Source organism: Cynoglossus semilaevis, chromosome 10 (genome assembly GCF_000523025.1).
Source record: "Cynoglossus semilaevis isolate Cse_v1.0 chromosome 10, Cse_v1.0, whole genome shotgun sequence".
NCBI classification, from domain to species: Eukaryota; Metazoa; Chordata; class Actinopteri; order Pleuronectiformes; family Cynoglossidae; genus Cynoglossus; species Cynoglossus semilaevis.
The window spans coordinates 8004165-8026627 of NC_024316.1; the positions used below are offsets into that span (position 1 = coordinate 8004165).

General features: G+C 43.3%; 2 protein-coding genes across 6 annotated transcripts; one reads left to right on the plus strand and one right to left on the minus strand.

Moving 5' to 3' along the window:
* Window positions 1-40: 40 nt before the first annotated feature.
* Window positions 41-12269, plus strand: LOC103384847 (myelin transcription factor 1-like). Of its 5 annotated transcripts, none has more exons than XM_025059211.1 (23): window positions 41-735; window positions 2010-2090; window positions 2171-2225; window positions 2593-2635; window positions 2726-2794; window positions 2907-3148; window positions 3426-4745; window positions 5335-5454; window positions 5738-5828; window positions 6104-6217; window positions 6313-6530; window positions 6680-6882; window positions 6973-7188; window positions 7265-7413; window positions 7533-7595; window positions 7995-8063; window positions 8447-8509; window positions 8936-9019; window positions 9090-9311; window positions 9393-9484; window positions 9662-9765; window positions 10141-10284; window positions 10514-12269. In XM_025059211.1, exons 3-23 carry the CDS (start codon window positions 2171-2173, stop codon window positions 10655-10657), a joined length of 3825 nt encoding a protein of 1274 aa, XP_024914979.1. In that variant the 5' UTR covers window positions 41-735; window positions 2010-2090; the 3' UTR covers window positions 10658-12269. The 5 variants fall into 5 exon arrangements, with proteins under 5 accessions (XP_024914979.1, XP_024914976.1, XP_024914978.1 ...); XM_025059208.1 differs by having other exon boundaries at window positions 45-735; window positions 3423-4745; XM_025059210.1 differs by having other exon boundaries at window positions 45-735; window positions 2729-2794; window positions 3423-4745.
* On the minus strand, window positions 12003-21938 carry asxl1 (ASXL transcriptional regulator 1). Its single transcript, XM_025059214.1, has 13 exons — window positions 21481-21938; window positions 19260-19342; window positions 19039-19041; window positions 18829-18946; window positions 18244-18445; window positions 17746-17909; window positions 17485-17569; window positions 17202-17368; window positions 17012-17108; window positions 16817-16922; window positions 15560-16565; window positions 15113-15458; window positions 12003-14731 (listed from the first exon to the last, which is right to left on the minus strand). The coding sequence occupies exons 1-13, from the start codon at window positions 21535-21537 to the stop codon at window positions 12435-12437; spliced, it is 4731 nt and encodes a 1576-aa protein (XP_024914982.1). The 5' UTR covers window positions 21538-21938; the 3' UTR covers window positions 12003-12434.
* Between the last annotated feature and the right edge of the window lie 525 nt (window positions 21939-22463).

The window sequence follows — 22463 nt, forward strand, 5'->3', positions numbered from 1 at the left end:
CCACTGTTACAAAAATTGCTACACCGCAAAACACCAAAAACTTAACAAAGGAACACATCTACAAAAATATTACCGCAAAGGCTACTTCCACTAAAACTGCTACTAATACTAATACTTTTAACAACTACTAATCCTACCATTACAACGAGTTCTTACAGTACAGTGATTACAGTACTTCTCGAAAACGTCTTAAATTCTACTTTTACTATTATCACTACAAAAACTAACTATTCTCTTCTCTTCTTCTAATTATTCATTCGCCTCTTCCCAGAAGGTTTCATGTGACTGTCTAATTGCTGCTGTTGATCATCGTACCGTCTCTCTCTCTCCAGCTGCTCGGCGGCGTCCTCGTTAAATATTGACACCGCCTTCGGTGATCCACAGATCGGGGTCGACAGTAAGTCAGGACCCGCTGGATAGTTCAGTTCAGGACAGAAGGGCCGTCCCTCTGAAACACCGCCGGGGTTAGTCGCAGTTCTCCTTTGCACCAATAGGAGGCAGTACTGGCATCGGTGCTTCTGTCCATGGTGCTGGAGGTTCGGCTGGCCCTGTCCAGGGTGCTGAACGGCTTCGGGAATCTGGACTTTTTTCGTTCTTCTGTGATCTGAACTGGGTTGTGTTTGCGGCCGCTGTCCTCCGGTTCACGAGTTTTTGTCCGTGTTTTTGTGTGTGTGTGTTTCAAAAGGAGAGATGTCGGAGCAGAGGGGGAGGGGAGGGCACTAGTCTCACCAGAAGGTAAGGCTTTATGTCTCTGACAAAGAGCATGATAAAGCGCACTGACTTGTCGGTATTTTCTCGGTGGATTCCACAGCGGACAGGAAGGACGTGAAGAGGCCGCGCACAGAAAATAGAACATGACGCTTTGTTTTCCTTCAGCGGAGAATCGTTAACGCTCGGTTCGAATGTAGTCTTTTCATGGCCGGGCTTTTAACCCGATTATTATTGTGAGTCGTAATTTCATACAATGGCGGAGGCCCGGTGTCCGTATACAGTGTGAATGAAGTGAACGGCCGTCACGGTAGATTCTGTAGGTTTTTTTCTCTTTTTTTTCTGTTATTTTCTTTTTTCTTTTTTTGCTCTTTTGTCAGTGTGTCGGGACAGTAGGAAACAAGGCCACGGTCCTTGTTCGAAGCCCGCTGTCAACATGAACCGGTTACTGTCAGTTTATTGTTTTCCTGTTTATACACGGACTTCGTCACCTTTAAGACCAGTAACGATAGGGTTAATTTATAGATACAATTACGTTTGTCGTTGTTTTTAACTTCTTTTTGTGTCACATTTATCAATACCTCTAAGTCGTCCAGACCACTCGGCATCATTTCCGATGTGCTCCGGTACATTTTAAAGGGAGCTTTAAAGGGGGGGAATGTGCAGCTTATTCCGGTTAGTTGTTGCCAAAAAAGGAGCAGCTCTGCCATTTCCACACGCAGCAGGTTTTGTTCGTTTGTACAAAATATTAGAATTTTAAATGACATAAATCAAATTCTAATAAAATGCTACAAACGTTTCTCACTTAATATCGTGTATTTAGCTTTTATGACTCGTTATTATCTTCTATCTACACTTTTGTCAAGGAAAAGCTACATTAGCCGGAGTACTATAGTGCGCAGCACCCTCTAAAATCTGATACACGAAACAGGTAAAAAAAAAAAAAACTTACCACAAAAATACCACAGAAAAAAAGGGAAGGCAAGCATGTCGTGATGGTCAAACGTTTACTTATAACTTTACTTCCAGGGAAAAGGCAGTTTCTGAATTGTTGAGCTGTTTATTCGATTCTTGTGTGTACGTGAACTTTCTGTTTTTAATATCGCTGTCTTCTGTGACATTAATATTGACTTTTTAAATTCATTTTGCAATCGATTATGATTACTACTTACTAATTGGTTATTAATAACCCTAATAAGTAAACTAAACCTTTTTTTTACTGTGACATACAGTAAGTGCCGAGGGATGTGTGGAAATGTCCTCTTTAATCAGAGGCCTTTGTTGTGTGTTTTATCCAACAGACAGACATGAGTACAAAGTCCACACACTGAGCCTGAAGGAGCAGACATTAATCAACAGAGTGGACGAGCCTCAGCATCAAAGTAAACTACTTTTTTTAAACTTTGGTTTCCTTCTTTCTTTCTTTTGAACTTTACTTATATCTTATATCTGAAAACTGCAGATGAGCCAAGAGATTACAGAGACACGAACAAGAACACGCTCCAAAGGCATCAGGGGTGAGTAAAGACACACATACACTTGAACAACAGATGGATTTTGGGCTATACTTGAAGTGTTCCGTATATCAAACACCACTTAGAAAAAGTTGAGCTCATATTAGCCAATAAGATAACATACAGGACAATCATGGCCCATCTTTAAAAGTTTAAAGTTGTCAAATGTATAAATGAAATAAGCCATTGTGAAGATTAATTTTAGCCAAATGATATCAGAAGCAAACAAAAGCATTGCTGATAGCAAAAGCTAACTAAGAGTTAGCCAGAAAGTAGTAAGTAGCAAGAAAAATATGGTCAAAGTGATTTGTTGTGTGTAATACATGTATAAATACTTTACTCCAATGATTAATTTACCTTTAACCCTCAGCTTCATCAGAACTGCTGGGGCAGGAGATGAAGCAGGACTTAGCGTAAGCAACTTTTTGATTCAGAAAAGACAACGGAGTATGTCTATCAAACACACATGTATCATATAATTAACTAATCATATCTCTTGTCAGTAGCAGCTGTCCCACCCCAGGATGTGACGGCAAAGGACATGTCAGTGGAAGGTATTCGCGGCACAGGAGGTACGATTCAAACACGTCCGGTTGGCAAATTGCAACATAATAGTTATGTAAAAATTTCAAATTTGTGAGCAATTCATTAAAGTCACCAAAAATGCCTCTCCACCCCCCTCAGTGTATTGGGATGTCCGATTGTGAAGAAAAGGAAACTGGAGGAGGCCGGGGCTGAGGCAGAGGAGAACCAGTCTGCTCCCAAAAAGCGGAACCAGCCAATCAAACAGGCCAATGAGGGAAGCTCCACTGCAGACAGTGATGAAGAGAAGGAGCAGAAAGAGGATGAAGAGGAAGAGGAGGTGGATGAAGAGCATAAAGAGAAGAAAAACAGCAGAAATAAAAGCCAGGCAGAGTCAGCACAAGGTGAGTGAAACCAAAGATCGTTATGAGGATTGCAGAGCGGAGCAAGCTAATACAACGATCTAATCCAATTCCACTGACATTTCAAAACTACAGAGCTGTTGAAACAAAACGCTGTATGCTGCAGTGGAACACTAAGAAATAGACAAAGACACAAATGTAAAATTCTATGAAGTTAATTTGATAAAATATGTAGGCTCTGTATGAAAGTCGAAGATGTCTGGGTGGCAGGTTTTAACCACAACAATGTTGTCAATTGTTTTGTGATTATCAACAGCAGACCCCTCAGCAGTGACAACCACGGACACAGAAACAGCGGAGACAACAGACTGTCCTCCAGCTGAGGAGGACAAGAGTGTCCCATCAGAGGTTAATGAAACTGAAGGAGAAGAACCTGGAGATGAAGAAAAGCAACAACAACTCTCTGACGATCTCCTCCAGGAGGAAACAGAAACTATGAAGCAGGAAGAAGAGAAGCAGGTGGAAGAGAAGAAGGATGAAGAGGAGGAGAAAGAAGAAGAAAAGCGAGAGGAAGCAAAGGAGGAGATTCAAGAAGAGCTGGGTGAGGAGGAGGAGGAGAGGGAGAAGGGGAGTCAGCTGCTGACAGAGGAGCACTTATTAGAGCCACCTGAACAAGAAGCACAGGTTACTCTGTGCGATACTACAAACGAGGCAGAACAGGAAACACAAGAAGAACAAGAGGAAGATGAGGCAGAGGAAGAAGAAGCAGAGGAAGAAGATGACATGGAAGAAGAAAATGAGGAGGAAGACGAGGAGCAGGAGGAAAGAAATGAAAATATTGTAGTGGAGAGGGAGGTGATAAGACAGATGATGAACCAGGAAAACTTGGATCACCAATACTCCAGTGGTGAATACAAACATCAAGCCAAAGACCAACCTGAGATGCAGAGTATGAGGGAGGAACAAGAGGAAGAGGAGGATGAGGAAGAAGCAGAAGACGAAGAAGAGCAGGAAGAAGAGGATGAAGCAGAAGAGAGGGAGGTCCACCCAGAATTCGACACTCCTTACACATTGAGTCCACCCACTCAGGAATCAGAGACTGAGGTGTCACTCAGGGAAGAAAAAGTCAGCACCCCCATGACTGAGGAAGATGAGGATGATGATGATGATGAAGGACAGGAAGATGATAGAGAGGAGGAGGAGGAGGAAGAAGAGGATGACGAGGATGACGAGAGGCAAGGAAAGGAAGCAGGGGAGGTGCTGGATGAGGAGGACGACCGAGACTCTGGCAAAGCATCACCAACCACAGTGGTGATAGAAGTCCACTCTGAGGACGAGGACGATGAGGAGGATGAAGAGGAAGAGGAGGAGGAGGAAGAGGAAGAGGAGGAGGAGGACGAAGACGAAGGAGAGGAGCAGGATCGTGTCTCAGAGGGTTCAGGGATCACAGATGACTCCGATAACTGGGATATGACTCGAGGGAACCTTGGGCTTTTGGAGAAGGCCATTGCCTTGAAGGCTGAGGAGGTGAAAGGAGGTCATGAGGTTCACAGCTCCCCCGAATACCAACCTTACAGCTCGTCCAGCAGGGGCTCTGAGCCTGCAACCATGGCTCGACGGACCTCTCACTACAGCAAAGGTAGCAACAAATGGAATATTTATTTATTTTAATTATTTTCAAATGATAAACTTTGGTTTATACAAAGTTTTAAACTAAATTTCACTAAAAATTCCAAGGACACGTGGCCCAGTACTTTCAAATTCTATTCACAACCCTCAGTCAAAAATATTGTTATATTGGGGAGGTTTAGGAGCGGGTTAGTGAGGAGTAATGTAAGGCAGGAGCCTCTGCTGAATGTACGTGACATTGAGGTAGTGCTGCACTAGAAACAGCCATGCTACTTTGATGGACAAAGCTCTATGAGTTAATACTGTACCTTCTGGTTGTACGGTACCTTAGGTTTTACATTAAACACACCTACATATGTTTCTCTTGATAGTTCATTTCCTTTTCTTTTATCCTCAGTCTTGTTGATTTGTGTCATATCTTTGTTGTATGTAAGACTAATTCATTAATATCCCTTTGTCAATTTAAAGAAATCAAGATCATTAAATACGCCGCCACACCTTTACTTTATGTGAAGTCAAAATAAAGTGTTATACAGTACTATACACTATCACACATCCCTATGTATTCATCAGTGTCTCCTTAATCCCTTTTATTACAGAGAAGAAGGAAGTGAAGTGTCCAACCCCAGGGTGTGATGGTACAGGTCATGTGACTGGGCTGTACCCTCACCACCGCAGCCTGTCTGGATGTCCTCACAAAGATCGAATCCCCCCAGAGAGTGAGTAGAGAGTGTTAACACATTTAACATTGATTTAAGTCACAGCTAATGCATTAACGTTAGGCGTCATCACTCGTTGGTGTGTGTTTTAAATGTAAATGCTGATGATAACATTTCTTTCCCACAGTTACGGTAAACAACTACTAAAAATGTAACCTCTTGCTTTCAATGCCCTTAACACTTTGTCAGCTTCTGTATCTGTTGCATATTAAATTCCTGCACCGCCGCTCCTAACGTGGGATACTGACCTGAGTCTGTCGTTCTACCTGCTGTGTGTCTGTAGTTCTGGCCATGCATGAGAACGTGTTGAAGTGTCCGACTCCTGGCTGCACAGGCCAAGGACATGTCAACAGTAACCGCAACACACATCGCAGGTCAATACAAAGCATACACATGCACACACAACACTCAGACTGAGCATCTTCAACATTTTATCATGAGCGTAACAACAATCTGACATTAAAGACAAACACATGAAACATTTTGAAGAACTCCAGTTAATAAATGACTTTTGAAAGAATAACCTCTTCCTATTTTGCTAACATATACTAACATATACAGTAACTGTCTTTACAAAACTCAACAAAAATTCACCTTGATCTGTGTCTGTTTTGATGCCAATATATTCAGAATTGCGTTTCTCCCTCAGTTTGTCTGGCTGCCCTATCGCAGCAGCAACCAAACTCACCAAGACCCAGGACAAGCAGATTCAGCTGCAGCCTACTTCCAGTGAACCCTCTTCCAACTCTGATAGAGTCCTCAGGTCAGACTAGAAACGACCATGACAATTACAGGTTTCTGCTGTACCCCCATGTTCTGGCAATAATTCAAATGTAACTCCTGACATTTTCCCTGCAGGCCCATGTGCTTTGTGAAGCAGCTGGAGATCCCTCAGTACGGCAGCTACAGGCCCAACACCGTGACCACCACACCTCGAGCTAACCTGGCCAAGGAGCTGGAGAAATACTCTAAGGTGTCATTCGACTATGCAAGCTTTGATGTCCAGGTGTTTGGAAAGCGAACGCTCATTCCAAAGACACCCTGCGCTGCTGAAACATCACCAAAAGCCTTTAAACGTAGGTTCCACTCGTCATTTGTCTACAGTATCACTAAAACTCAAATGACAAAATTCCACTGATCATTGAAGTTCTATCAACATTACCCAGTGTTAGTGTCACACAGTGATTGAACAACAGTGGACTGACTCACCGTTACTTCCACACAGCTAAATCATTCCCTAAGGCCTCCTCGCCAACTCACAATGTGTCTGGTGGGTTTTCCAAGAGCATGTCGTCCTCCAGTGGATATGACTACACCCAGGACGCAGAGGCAGCACACATGGCTGCAACAGCCATCCTCAACCTATCCACCCGCTGCTGGGAGAGACCCGAGACATTCAGCACCAAGCCCGCAGAAACCTGCAACAAGGTACATTCATGTATGTTCATCATCGTTCTGACGAGGGCTTCTATACCACCTCATCAAATCAACTGTGTTCTCCAAACTGAAACACCACAGGAGTCAGACATCGAAGTGGACGAAAACGGCACATTGGATCTCAGCATGAAAAAGACCAAGAGGGAAGACATGCAGTCTCCAGAGGCGTCATCTTCCTCATCTTCGTCTTCTCAAATCCTTGGACCCACTGTGTCTCAGGGCCACTCTCAGCCGGAGTGGGAAGGACCACTGGACTTCACCAAATCAAGTGGAGTCAAAGAGGAAGATCATGAGGAGGTACTGACTCTACTCTCCGAGGCCGACAGAGGGTGTCAGGAACGTGACGCCTAACTGTGCGCTTTCTCTGCTGCAGGTGGAGACTTTGGCTCCGTCATACACATCATCTGAGGGCGAGGACGAGGACCAGGAGAACCTGGAGGACAGGAAGTACCCGGGTGAGGTCACCACTAGCAGCTTCAAGGTCAAGTTTCAGCCCAAAGACAGCAAAAAAGACCTTCTTGTGTAAGTCTTTACTGACCAAAACACCCACCTCATACCTGACTGTTGGCTCAAATGTTGCCGTCACATTTTTTGTGTCGTGCCAGTACCTGCTGTGTGACTGCTATGTTTCTTGGTTTTAGATGTCCAACGCCTGGCTGTGATGGCAGTGGACACATTACTGGCAACTACGCATCACATCGAAGGTTAGACCTGCACGGCTATACTTCAAATCTAAACTCTTTGTCTAAATATTACTGGGACATTTGTTGATCATTCTTCACTAAGTGACACACAGCAGAGTTTAGACATGAGTCCTCTAATTGTAAACCTAGGTCATAGGTCACTATGGTAGTGCCATCCCCAAAACTGCCACAACCGTGATATTGAGAGTTGCATGCTCCACCAACTGTGTTAGCCATGCTAGCAGTTGAGAGAGCCTGAGTACACCTCTGTACTGCAAGACCTCAGATATTCCAGACCTGTCTATATCTGTGCTCACACTCCTTTTCTCACTCCGTAACTGGGCTCACACTCTTATCCTCTCACAGTGTATCCACTTTCTGCCTCTCTGACTCGTTCTCTCTCTCTAACGTATCTTCCAGTCTGTCAGGCTGTCCTCTTGCTGATAAATCCCTTCGGACCCTCATGGCTGCCCACACAGCTGAACTAAAGTATGTCTGCTTTCTTCTGTCTCTCACCTACAACATATTCACTGAGCAGTGACGCTCTGTTCCTCTCCTGTACACAATGATGAAAATTCAGCAGTGTTCTCTGAATTTTAAGCCTTTTTCTAAAACATTCCCTTACATTCACAAACCTTTGACCTCACATGTTCCTGTAGCTAGATTCAAACCTGGTAGTGTAGTGATGAGACTTCATGACGTTGCACCTGCCCTAACCAGATTTGTGCTGCATTATGTGGGTCGTACAGATACCTGTCACTAACCAGATGTGACATATGGCATAAATACCTGCAGCGTGGTAGTGACTTATGACTGGGACATGTTGGTATGTGGTATGTCCGAGTCATCAGGGGTATGTCTGTGTGTTTCAGGTGTCCGACTCCAGGTTGTGATGGATCAGGCCACATCACTGGGAACTATGCTTCACACAGAAGGTAAGAGCTCTGCAGCCTAATAACTGGGAATTAGCTTTAGGTTAGAAAAAAGTAAGTAAAAGTTGGTTAAAAATGAATCTATGACCACATGTATATAATTATAATATGGAAAATGGCAAAAAATGACCCACAAATAGTGATATGTTTGTCCTAATATGGCTACCAGCAAGATAAGCTTAAATCATTGTAAAACAAAAATATAGAAATATAAATATAGGTAAATTAGCCATTAAATGTATAAAATATTACACAATATTATCACTATCATCCTCTATGTATATGTTAGCCAAATTTTAATAAAAGAAAATAATAAAAATGTTATTGTGTTAGAGAATTATAACACCCCAGGAAACAAGTACAGCCTTTGATAAAATTGTCTTGAAATTGGGGGTGCTTTAAATGGCATATGTCTGTTTACACCTCCAGTCTTTCTGGATGTCCAAGGGCAAAAAAAAGTGGAATCAAAATCACCCCCACCAAGGATGACAAGGAAGACTCTGAACTGCTGAGGTGAGCATCAGCCTCTCCCCATGAATAGCTTGGAGCTTCCATGTATAATTCAAAATGATACTTTCTGTAGGTGTCCGGTTCCGGGCTGTGACAGTTTGGGCCACATTAGTGGAAAGTACGCCACTCACCGCAGTGCCTACGGCTGTCCATTGGCAGCACGCCGGCAGAAGGAGGGGCTTCTTAACGGCACTCCCTTCTCCTGGAAGGCCTTTAAGAGCGATGGCCCGACTTGCCCGACGCCAGGATGTGACGGCTCGGGTCACGCTAACGGCAGTTTCCTGACACATCGCAGGTACACATACTAGGGTCTATTTCCGTCACCCATGTAAGATGAGTATGTGGTGATACTGACCAGCTGCTCCCTTTTGTTCAGTTTATCAGGTTGTCCCAGAGCATCAGCCAATAAGAAGAGAGCCAAGCTGCCTGGAGACGAGTACATTACTGCAAAGTTCAGGGCGAGTGATGGTGAGAAATTCTTCTTCATCAGTCCCTCCTGCTCCAAGTGCTCACTAACCTCTGGGGTCTGAGCCCCAGAGGAACCACACCTGTGTGGGTTGCAAAGTGTCACACTGAGTTTCCCAAATTGTGGGAAGAATACGGCTGTGTTTATTTATTTATGTTTTGTTTGCTTGATTTCATCAGTTCTGGACAATGATGAGGACATCAAGCAGCTCAACAAGGAGATCAACGAGCTGAATGAGTCCAATTCAGAGATGGAGATGGACATGATGAATCTGCACACTCAGGTAAGATCAGAAGAAGAATGGATAGATGCTATAAACAAAATCATTTGGTTAATAAAAGTATCACTGTAGTACTGCAAAAATAATTCATCGCAGTTACACATTAATTGGAATTTAATTGGAATTGCTTAAATGGTTGTAGTGGTTTTGGCATTTTAAATCTGTATTCTGAATTGTAGCAGTATTGTTTATCGAGGGTCCTAGCTAGGTGCTGTCTTACTGCTTATCAACATAATTTCAACATTTGTTCATCATTAAAAAAGACAAACTGTTTGAATAGCTTGTTTACTTAGCTTAGCTTAATTTCCCATTAAAACTTTAACTGATTAACAGCTTTTCTGAAGGGGTGTCTTGATTGTTCTGTGTCTCCATTTTCAGATTTCTTCCATGGAAAAGAATCTCAAGAGCATGGAGGATGAGAATAAACAAATTGAGGAAAGAAATGAAGCTCTCTTCTTAGAGCTGTCAGGCCTGAGTCAGGCCCTAATCCGGAGTCTGACAAACATCCACCTACCCACAATGGTACGTCCTCCCATCCTAGTCTAGCCTTCTCTGTCTTATGTAAAGTGCTGTAGTAGCTGTAATGATTTGACTTGGTTAACTTAAAAACAGTCAATAGTCAATAATCATGTGATTCTTAAACATTTGGCTGTCAGCGTATATTCGGTGTGACAAATATTAAAATACAGCAGCATAAACTGTAAATGTATCTTTCTAACTTACTAACTTGTGTGTGTCTGTTCATTTACAGCAGGAACCGCTGTCTGAACACAACTTCGACAGTTACGTGGACACACTGACCCACATGTTTACCAACAAAGATTGCTATCAGAATCCCGAGAACCGGGCTCTGCTGGAGTCCATCAATCAGGCTGTAAAAGGGATTGAGGTTTGACCAGGTGGCAGGAGAGCGTGGATGAGGGTGGGGGCAATTGCAGTGACCTCGCCACTCTGTTTCCACACTTTTCACATAGTGTGTGTAATGCATTTTGATGATAATTTTTTTAATTTTTTTTTGTTTCATTTTTGGCCTTTTTTTTTTACCTGTTTGCATGTTGCTTTTGGTGGAGTGAGCGTGGATGTTATGTGTGTGCGTGTGTGTGTGTGTGTAAACACACTGGAATCAAAGGTTTACGCAAGGCAGAAATGCAGTGTAGAGGCTGAGGCCAGCAGATTTCCTTAGTTTAGTGAACAGGTCCCATCTCCACACAGTGATGTTGATAGTATTCTATATGAGCATAGTGATAATGTTGCACCTCCAACACTAGTTTGTAGATTCATTCTTACAATTGCTGTCTTAACTATTTAAGTCCTTTGCAAACGTTGGTTTAATAACAACTTAGGTATTCATGTTATTGTAATTGTTTGCCTATTTATTATATATTATGTATCTATTTATTTATTTATTTAAAATTTCGTTTGAAAAAAATGCTACCTGAGAAGATTTTAAACCGTAACCAAGAGTAGGTAATCATTTTCCTCTGCACCACTGAACAAAGAGGAATATTTTAAGATATCAAATATGAATTGTTTTATAAATCTTATTATTTTATTTAAAATACAGGGATCTTTTTAAGTGCAAATATTTTGTAACAAAAAGTTTTTAATAATTTTCTATATATTTTCTTTGGTGCTTATGTTTATATGATTTTCTTCCCGTTTTATTTCCACAAACTATTTTCAGTACATTGCAATACACTGTGAATATTAAGCTGCACATATTTGGTATTTATTTAGTGATGAAGAACAAAGTGATGGTGAATATTTATTTTGTAATGTCGATGTGTTTATGACTGTGTACGGATTAGTCTTTAAGTTGCCCTTGAAATAAAGTTTTACCCACACTGCATGTGGAATCAATACGTGCTTACATGTATTTATATGATTTCTTCTCGTTTTTCCTTGGCCACCTTCAGGGCTGGTCACACTGAACCTTCTGCCACCTCATCACCATCTTCACTATCTCTATCATCTGTGTTACCGTTATGTCTTCCTAACTAATGGTTCCCAACCTTTTTTGACTTGTGACCCTATTCTTTTAAATCAATGACTATACATTTCAGGTGAACCCAAGTGGGGTCATGACCCCACAGTTGAAAAACATTGTCCTCAATTATGTCCATGAATCCTTCCGTAAGTACTGCACTTATCCTAATTGGCAGATCAACTTATCGCATACATGGTGGAGGAGATTGATGATGATGATGATGATGATGTAAATAAAGAAGGAAAACAATACATATTTAATTAATTGATTTTAATGGTTAAAAAAATACTTCTTTGAGCAAAGAGACGACAATACATCCCTGTTTGCAGATGAAACCAGGGACCAAAACAATTGTGGCCACCACATGACGACAGGTGGGACAAGGTAAGATGAGGTAAATGTTTTTGAGCAAAAAAACGAAACAAAAAAGGCACAATTTACAATCAATCATGCCCCAAATTCACAATAACAATATTAATAATAATAACAATAATATAATATCAATACAACTAAAAAATCTGCAACAACAAAAAAATACAGACCAGTCATTTTACAAGCTGAGTGTTCCCTGTTAGGCTCCCTTTTCTCATTCTGTGTGCTCTGGCCTCATCGGGCTTCTGTACACACTGGAGCGTCTAGTTCAGCTGCTGATTCTGTACAGATACAGTTCTACAGTGCACAGGGACTATCTGACCACCAGACACGACACACAGAGTTTAGACGGACCGATGCAATCGTCATGGCAGAAAGCACCGCAGCCTTGGCACATAATCATGGCTTTGAGGCGGCACGAGCACTTGAGCGCCACCTCCTCAGCTGCACTGTCAGTAAAGGCCTGGATGCTCAGTTGGGTCTTGCTGGAGGTCAAACGGGGTCGGAGCTGGAGAACACCATCTGCCATGCTCCGAGAGAAACCATTATTGTCCATCACTGACACATTGGCTGTGTAACTTACACCTCCAACACTTACACTCTGTTTGGGGAGTTTCCCGTACAGCTGGAAAGGAAGGGAGGAATTAGAGGAGGAAGGCGAAGGAGAAGATGAAGTGGAGGGGGAACCAGATGAGTATGACGCTTTGTTGTGCTCCTTTTTCGCCATCCTGGCCAAAGTCATTTCCATGTTAAGAAGTCCCTCCATAGCCCCTCCACTCAGAAAGCCGTCCATGGAGCCAAGTGGCTCCTTTTTGGTAACAATCATGGGTATAGTGGAAGAAGATTTTAAAATTGCCTGACAGGGGGGTCGTGGAGCAACTTCATTTTTTACAGTAGCAGCAGGACCAGGAGAAAGCTGCTGCTGCTGCTGCTGAGGATGGGGGTGCTGAGGCTGTGGAGGACGCCAGTTGATTTTAATAGTGGGCAACACTTCAGTGGGGCAGGTGTCTGCATGGGGAGGAGATGGACCATTCGGAATGGTCCTGTGCACTGGTTGTTTCCTGTCTGGGGTTGCCCCTGGCGAAGGCTGCGGCCCACGAGAGTCTCTGATAACTGCGGATTCCACTGCAGCTTGAGTCCCAATGTCTGACTTTGTTCTGCAGGACAAATAGGTGAAAGAGGATGAAGAGGGGGGCACAGACGTGATGACTGGGACAGCTGCGGGGGCCTGTTGGGAATGATACTGTGAGGCTGGTGCCTCCATTAGACATGACACTGTGCGGCTTGTTGGAGACCTGTGACTCTGAGAGACTGCACTCTGATCTGAAGCAGCAGAACTGGTCAAACCTTCAGGCCTGTGGCGAGACAGCGGAGGTCTGGACTGGGGACCTGCCATTCGACTGATCTCCAGTCTGTTGACAGAATGTGTTGGTAGTACTTTCTCAAGAGACAGACTGCCCTGTAGTAACTGAGTGACCAAGGGATTGTTAGCCTCCACAGTAGACACAGGTCTGGCTGAGCTACCAAGTCTTTTGGAGGCAGTTGCAGCAGTCTGGTGAGAGAAAGAAGTCTTTAATCCATCACGGTTTTCTTCCTCTGAACAAATCTGTCTACTCCAACAATCTTCCCCAGATTCCATTTTGATCACTACATTGTCGTCTCTAAGCCCTTGTTGGTGGGGTGTGGGTTGGGTTTCACGGTCCTGAGAATGGTTGCGATGTCGCTGAGTGTGAGGCAAGCTGTTGGGGATGCAAGGCTGAATTACAGTCTGACCCTGACGACCTGACACATGGGTCTGGATCACTGGCTGCTGGTTCTGTGGTGACAAACTATTAATGACACGCGGGCCATTTCTCTGGGTGCTTAGGGAGGAACACCACTCATGGTCTGGCTGCTGCTCGTCTTCCTGACTCTCATTCTCACAGTCAGACGCAGTTTCTGTAGAGTCACTGTGTATTCCAGCTTCATCATCCTTCTCTGCTTTACGGGGGCCTACGTTTGGTGAGGTGGGGGAATCAGTAAGTGGCCTCTCTACTGGTAAATGAGGGCCAGTCTCAAGCTGATCTACATGTTTTGAACCATGCTGGATGACACTGCCCAAGCCAGCCCCATTCCCCTGCTCCTTTTCCTTAGACTGAGAGGAACTGGCCAAGGACTGAATAACATCTACACCATTTGCCCCAAACCTAGGAAGAGAGTCAGGGATTGACGTAGGGGCCAGTGGTGGTTTTACAGCGTCTGGTGCTGTACCTCCTGAGGGTGCAGCAGCAGCAGAGCCTGGCATTGAGTTTTGACAAGTGGTGTGGGTGGCCAAAGACTTAGCTACAGTGATGGTCTCTAAAGAGGCTGAGTCAGCTGCACTGTCTGTTAGGTCTTTAGAAGGACACTGAATACTGGCTGATGGTGAATCTGTTTCCTCCACATTCTCTGGGGTACCAGCCATCTCTTCTCGAGGAGGACTTGGGGTCTGGGGAGGATCCAATGACAAAGAAGTTGAGGTAGTAGACAGAGATGGGGATGGCTGAGGTGTGGGATCTACATTGAGAAGCTGTAGTTGTGTTCCAGATGAATTAGTGCTCGAAGACGATCCCTGCTCATCCATCCCTTGATCTCCACTGCTTCCTCCTCCTCCTCTGTCTCTGACTCCGTCTCTGTTTCTGTCTCTGTTAAAGATAAGAGCTGCATTAAATACGACGTAGAAGAGAGTTGAGTTGTGTGTTTGTTGGGGGATTTAAAAAACAAATAGTGGTTATTAGTAATCAGACAGAGAGTAAAGAGACAAAATAAGGGTTAAGGAACCAGGAGAAGAATGAACGGTGATTTGAACACTCACTGAGACAGAGCAGTGAGGAGGCAACTAATGACAGCCACACTGATGGAGGAGCTGTGGTGCAAGGAGAGATTGTGCGACAAATAAACCCTTCAACAATTTATCTCTGCCTGGCCCAAAAAACCCTCCTCCTCCTCCTCCTCCTCCTCCTCCTCCTCTGCCTCCTCCTCCTCCTCCTCTTCCTCCTCCTCCTCCTCCTCCTCCTCCCCCGGGTTCAATAGGTCCGGGATGCTCTCGTGTTCTTCTTCCACTGCTGCTATCCGGTAACCCAGCACCAGACCGCATCCTGACCCCCGTTGTCCCCGTCCCATCGGCAGAGGCTGCAACAGCAGCAGCGGCTTCGCGCTGGGCCCGGGCTTGCTGGGCACGTGCTTTGATGTCTGCCAGGGTGCGTGCACCCCCCGTCCCCGACCGCCTCGAGCCCTCATTGGGCGGCACGATCCTGGGACAGATCTGGTAGGTGGGGTGGCCTTTGACCCAGGGAGGTTTGATTCTGGACAGTTGAATCTGAAAGAGACACACACCCCACACACCCCCCACACACACCAGTCAGTAATCCAAGAAAAACATAATATTTTAGAACCAAGGCTAACAAAGCAAAAACCTACCCGGATAGGCGGCACCTTGGGTTCCTCGGTTGTCGGCTGTGGCTTTTCTGAACGGACACCGTCAATTGTGGTACGAAAGGACTGACGGTCATCAAGCCGTGGCCTCTTTTCGGGGAAGCTGGAGAAGGCCTGACCCTCATCTGGTCGTCTTTTCTGCTCCTTGGGCTGGGTGCTGGGCACGGAGGTGCTGGCTGGGCTGGCTGAGGGGCTGCTGTCACGGCTGCTGGTGGCTGTGCCACCTGTGATGGAGGTGACCACAGAGGCGGTATCATCCAAGGGATCGGCCACCACAGCAGCACTGGATGATCCTGAGGAGGATGAAGATGAGTCGAGGCCAGCGGCAAAAGCTCCCTGTTGATCTGATGGAGACGAGGGTGAGGAAGCGGGTGAGGAAGCAGATGACACAGATGAAGAGGAGGAAGAAGGGGAGGAGGTTGAAGCCAGCGCAGGTGCTGTCTCTTCAGGAAGCAAACGGGCTGCAACTTCAGCCTCCTCGTTTGCACTTGTAGAAGCAGGGCTCGGACTTGGGCTGGGAGTGGGGGTTGGAGTCGGTGTTGGTGTCGGAGTCGGAGTTGGAGTGGGAGTAGGGGCCGGCAAAACAGCTGGTGTTGGACTAGCAGAGGGCTTTGGTTCTAAAGCGGTACTCTCATCTGGAACTTCCACACCACATTCAGCTGGGAGGACCACCTCACTCTGAACCACTGTACTGTCAGAAATGGGGGAGCCAATGGTGACCGCTGCTATGTCCACAGCAACACTGGTCTCTGTGGGTTCTGCTGGTGCTAGTGCAGGAGTAGCAGTTTTGCAGAGGGTCCGACGGGCTCTTCGTCGCAGGTCAGCTCTGGTTCGTCTTCTCATCCTGCCATCTCTTCTCCGTCGACCCACTGTGCGTCTCTTGGGGGCAACAGCCGCCACCACTGCCACGTCACTGTCAAGCACACTGGCGGTAACTTCGCTGTTTTCACTCATTGTCAACTTCAGGGACTCCTCTCGTGTCAGGCCAGACCTTTAGAAACACATAGCACAATTCAGAAATCCACACACGGATTTCAAGGGATATGTCTAATTAAGGCATGATATTATGAAATGTAAAATGAAATGTAAAGTGAAGCGTCAACTACAAATGTTGTGGTGACTAATCAATTTAGATATTTTCTACAATAATACTTTATTGGCAGATGAAAAGAATGATAACCCCCATGATAATGCAGAAGTATGAAAAGAAAACTAAGACTCTTAAGTTATGTTGACTCTTACTTTTGCCCATGGTATTCTTCAAAAAACTTTTCCTTCCACGCCTCCACCTTCTTCTCTTTCTCCATTTCCTGTCTAAACCGCACCTGCATCTCATGGGTAAACTCCCCTAAAAAAACACATGTAATTCTATATGAGGAACTTCAAATTTGAAAATAAGCATTGCATACAGCTGCATGCTTGTGAACAAACATGTACCCTCAGCCAGTCTCTCCTTCCAGCTCTGGGAGGCATGTGTGAAGAACTCATTGTTCAGAGCAGAACTACTGAGTCTGGCCATTCCATCAGTTCCAATCTGTTTTCCCAAGAAGTGGAAAAAAATAAATAAAAATAAAACAAATCTTCAAAACACTTTCCAAAGTTTAAAAAAAGATTAAAAACAACATACCTGACGGTCAACCTCTGGCAGTAGCTGCAGCAACTGCTGCTGTGAGTGTGTGGGAAAGGCTGCAAACGTTCTCACGTTAATGAGGGCTCGAATGTTGGTGTTGACCAGGATAGAGCCTGGCGTCTCAAAGTCTACATCCACTCCTCCTCGACTTCTCTTCATAGGCCCTGTTACAAAACAATTTTCTTCAAGCTGTATCTTTAAGGATCTGCATGTTCTAGTATAAAGCATGACGTCCTTTTGATTTCACATTCCTAATGAACAGTCTAGACAAAGACCTTACCTGAGGGTACGTGCTCTCCGTTTACTTTCAGAGGAGTGAGGACAACGCGAGGCATCATAACGGCTTTCTTCCTCTGTCTCCCTGACTATAAACGGAGGAGAAGACAAGTAAGTCAAGGTAGGAACATCTATAAGCAGCAGCCTCTTTTGAAGATGCTGTACAACTAATGACTAAAAACAATGTCCTTAGAGAAAAGAAATCCTCCACCGTGGTTCCTGTATTAGTGTTTAGTAGAAATTTGGCCTCCTGCAGGGTTCTGACCTGTCTCGAACGGCTCAGTCTAGTTTGGGCATGCTGTGCATGCTGGGTTTGCTGTGCCTCTGTGCGTCCCTGCTGTCCTGCTGATCTGCTCAAGCGGGTCTGTGGCTGACTGGGGGGAGCTGGAACCTCTGTGGAGGCACTGGATGAACTTTCATCTACTGAGGCTTTAGACAGGAGAAAAGAAAAACTGTAAACACTAATGTAACTGTGCACTATTTAAGCACACAATAAACTACATTAACAACAAAGCCACTACAGATTCTTATTTTTCTAGTATTTTACACAGTAATCATACATTTAATTTAACAGATCACAAAAGGGTTATTTAAGACCAGAGACTTATCGCTTTATATGTTATTTAAGAAAACATTTAATGCTTTGATACGGTATCTTTTTTTCCAATTACTGTTATTACTTTGGCAATGGGGGGATAACTTCTTTATCTGCAGCTCTGCACACATCACACACAAGAAGAATTAAAAATAAGTAACGTCTTACCATCATTGTCACCACTGGCAGCAGCAGTGGTCTCTGAAGAGTCACAGCTTTCCTGTTCGGTGGCCTCTGAGGGACCAATGGGACCCACAGCTGAGCCTGCAGCAGGGGTGCTGCTGCCAGACCCTGGCTGGGCAGTGCTTCCAGCTGCTTCAGTTGCTGTTTCTGTTTCTGAGGTTGTCTTTGTCCACTGCAGAGCGTTCTTCTGCAGAGTGTCAGCGGTCAACAGCACACAGTCAGAATAAACACTCTAAAATTCACTCAACTTGTTTTAAACTGGAAAATTGTCTCTCAGATTTGTAACTGGCCCAGAAAATGAACACTTGGCATTATTAAAATCAAATACAATTTGGAAACTGTTCAATATTTTTCAATGCCATTTTTTATTTTATAAATCAGATTTTTCTCCAAAGATGACTTTATTCTAATCTTTATTTTTATTTCCCACACTGATTATTTTGACCATTTTAAAATTCTTCCATACAATTCAAACATTCCTCTACTAATACAAATGTGTATGTTTGTAACCTTATGTTAAAGGATGACATTGCTTAGTCAAAGCGACTTCAATGAATAATGATTCTGTACCTTCAGGGTAAACAGGCTCATTCGTCCAGGGAGTTTGAAAAAGATGCTGTTCTTGACTCTGTCTCCTCGCACCTGGGAGTGTAGCATGGTGACCAGACAGGCCAACGGGGCTGTTCCACTGGACAAATACAATGTACACATTTAATTGACATTTCTGCACATTTATTATACCGATTCATTAATTCCACTAAAGAGAAATCATCGTCTTACCTTCTGTAAGTCAAAAGCAGGTCAATGTTTCCATAGAGAAAAATGAAGAGGAAGAAAACAGTTTTTCAGTCACAATAATAAGGTCAAACTTTACTTCCTTTACCTTTTTTTAACTATACACAACAATTCTTTACAAATCAGTTAACATGGCATCACCAATTTTCTTACTAATTGATGCTTGTAAGTTGAAAAACATGCTTGTGTGTCTGTGTATATCTGACCGCATTTCCTTCAGCCCTTTGGTTTGGATCACATGGAGAATCTGTTTGGGAGTCATGGGGGCATCAGAAAAATTCTCCAAAACCTGAAAGATATTCAGTGATACAAATGCTCAGATAGAATACAGAGAGCATATTCAGTTTTTAAAAATCTAATGATTTCAATGTGACAAAAGAAATGACTCACCAAGACACAAAAATAACCACGTGGAAATGTGCATGTATTCTAGCAGTGAAATGCATATTGGGACAAACTTGACAGTGCAAATATGGCCAATGAGATGCAGATGTTTCAAAGATACATAAACCTACATATATTTTTAAGTAGTAAAAGTAGTAAAAAACACCATTCACCCCAAATCACATCTACTTTCACTTTGGTTTTGAGAAAGGGCAGCAGTTTTTTCTTTTGTAAGTTGTTGCAGATATGCAAGTTGAACCAGTGAGTGCCTACCGTAAACCCAAGTGGTGGGACGAGCTGTGATTGGAGTACATGGTTATGTTTAAATAGTGTCTGTATCTTACTGATTTGTTTGTTTACTGCAACACAATGTAAGAAGAAAGAAGTATCTTAGAAACGTATACAAGAACCTTCTACCCATAATCAACTGTATGTAAAATTCTCCATTAAAACTATTATATTTTTAAAAAATAAATGACAAAATCTGTTAATTTTTTGTGGGTTTTTTTAATAACCAAAATATAAAAGCAAACAAAAAATGAAATCCCTGCTGAATGCAAAGTATTTTTTCTATTCCTTAATTAATCCAGTTCTGTTTCCTATTTATAAACTGCTTCATATAAAATAAATAATGGGAAAATAGAGAACTTACATGGACATGTTTCTGGTGTGATGTGTCAGTAAAAATGATCTTAATGACCATACATAGAGTGTGAACTGCAAGTTGCAAGTCGTTTCCTATATGTTTTCTCAAATTTGTAATCACAATTAGAGGGGAACCAAAGGAGAAGACAATGGAATCCGAATGGGAGGGTGGGGGCACCGATGGTACATCGGTGTGATTCTTGCCTGCAATGCTGTCGGTCCTTGGTTCATATCTTTCCTAATCCAGACACCATATGTGACTGCCTACGGAGGTTACATCATCAGCTGCACTGACTGTCAGCTGTCAATAACACAAGCTGTTCAGTTATATTCACCCTCCCACTTAAACTATTGTCTGTCATTCTAGCGAACTTAAACACATACACCATGTTCTGTGTAAGAAGACCTGGATCATCTTACAATCAAACGAACATGATCAATTAAGTGATCATTAGTCACATTTACTATAGACCTTTGTTTAAATAATGTTTACATGGATTCATTGAGGGATGTTGATGACTAACTCTAGGTTCCATTGTGTGCGTGACATGTTTCAAGTGTACACTGGTAATACATATAGATGTGGTTATAAAGTAAAGGTATAATAATATAGCTGTAGGGTATATGGGCACAGTTGCACATGAGCAATCTGTCATGTAGGCAACTAACTAATTAGTTGTAAATAGGTAATTTAATTTAAGTGTATCAACGTCGACACTTAAGTGTTCTGCATAAACAAGCTGCTGGTGGCTGTATTTGAAAACACCAATGTTATGTGATTGACGAGAAATTAACATTAAACTATGCTAGTCTTGTACTATCCTTTGACAAAGCGAGTTCCCACGACAACCGACACAGTGGTCAATGTTAGCTCTCTAGCTTAGCCTATAGTGCCATGCATAATGTCCAGCAACGTTGAAATCGACAACTATATACGGCTACGAGGCACACTAAGCATTGTAACTTGTTACCATGTTTCAATTTTTACAGTTCCCATTCACAATAATTGAATAAATCTATGACAGCGCTGATGATCTGTGTTGTTCAGATGCTAATTAGCGTTAGCATATTAGCTACCTAGCAAACAAAGAGCTAAAAACAGCAGAGGTAAGTGATGGTAGCGACAACTAAAGATGGAATATCGAGAAAAATGCTTTCCATCTAAAGCCTGAAAGAATGGCTTCTAATATAAAACGAAACCCATCGATGACACAACAAACGCACCTTTATGTAGGGTTAACACTGGCACGTTAGTGTGTAGCTTGTACTACTAGAACACAGGCTGTGGTCGTGAGAAGAATTAAATCACAAACACAACCCTCATATGGATCCATCACTTGCCATTAATTCATGACTTAGAGAGCAGGTAGCCAAATACAACATAACAAGATAATGTACCATGCGAGCTGCCTCAGCCCAGGTCCGCTCCTTCTTTCTCTTTTGTTTGTCCTTCATTTCCTCTGCGCTGCTGTCTGCGATCTGTTAGCCTGCTGTTTCTTCTACAAAGCAAACCCCCAATACGATGGCGGCTCAGCTGCTTAAGCAAAATGGCTAACTGCGTCTAGGTTAGAGCCGAGGCGGTGGATTTTATGCTATGGTGTTAGCTCGTCTCCAATGACTGCCACGACTATGCCCAGGCTTCCGTTGACTAAAAGAGCTGAGCACACATCGTTTGTATGTGTAGCACTGGAGCCTTGAGAGCAGTGCAGACCGTAGTGGCGGAGGTGCTAGAGCTGCTGCTGCTGCAGGACAAGCCTCTCTGGAATGCAACAACCAGGTCAAAGGTAAATCGCTCCGCAGGACTGCAACAAAACAACGTCCGGCCCTCCGCATGCGCACGCGTACATGCTAATGTGGGGTAGCCCGTTAGCTGTGGAGACCTTTGACTCCTTTGCACCAGTGTGGATAAAATCCTATATTTTAGCTTATGAGCATGAATTCACTTTTTTACTAATTATTTCCATGAATCCAATTAAGTAAAAAAAATGAAAAATAGGCACATGTGGGTGCATTGATCCTGTTCACTCATTTGTATCTTGTGAGTGGAAGATCTTGTATTCACGACATACAAACGACTGAACAGAATCTATTTTTTGAGTACTAGAGTTTTATTTTGTTGACACAAGACGATAAACGTGCGCACCAGTTAGTATCATGTGTACACAGGCTATTTATATATAAAACTATTAATACCTATCTTTTGTACATTGGTTTTCCTATTTTGGCTGCGGAATAATATTTTAAATATACCAGTCTTGTGCGTATAAAATCCATATCTTGAACTTATGGATTTTAAATAAAGGAAAATTGATAATACATTGATACTATATACATAGAGTATTGCACTCACATGATGTTATGTGCTACTAAATAATTTACAT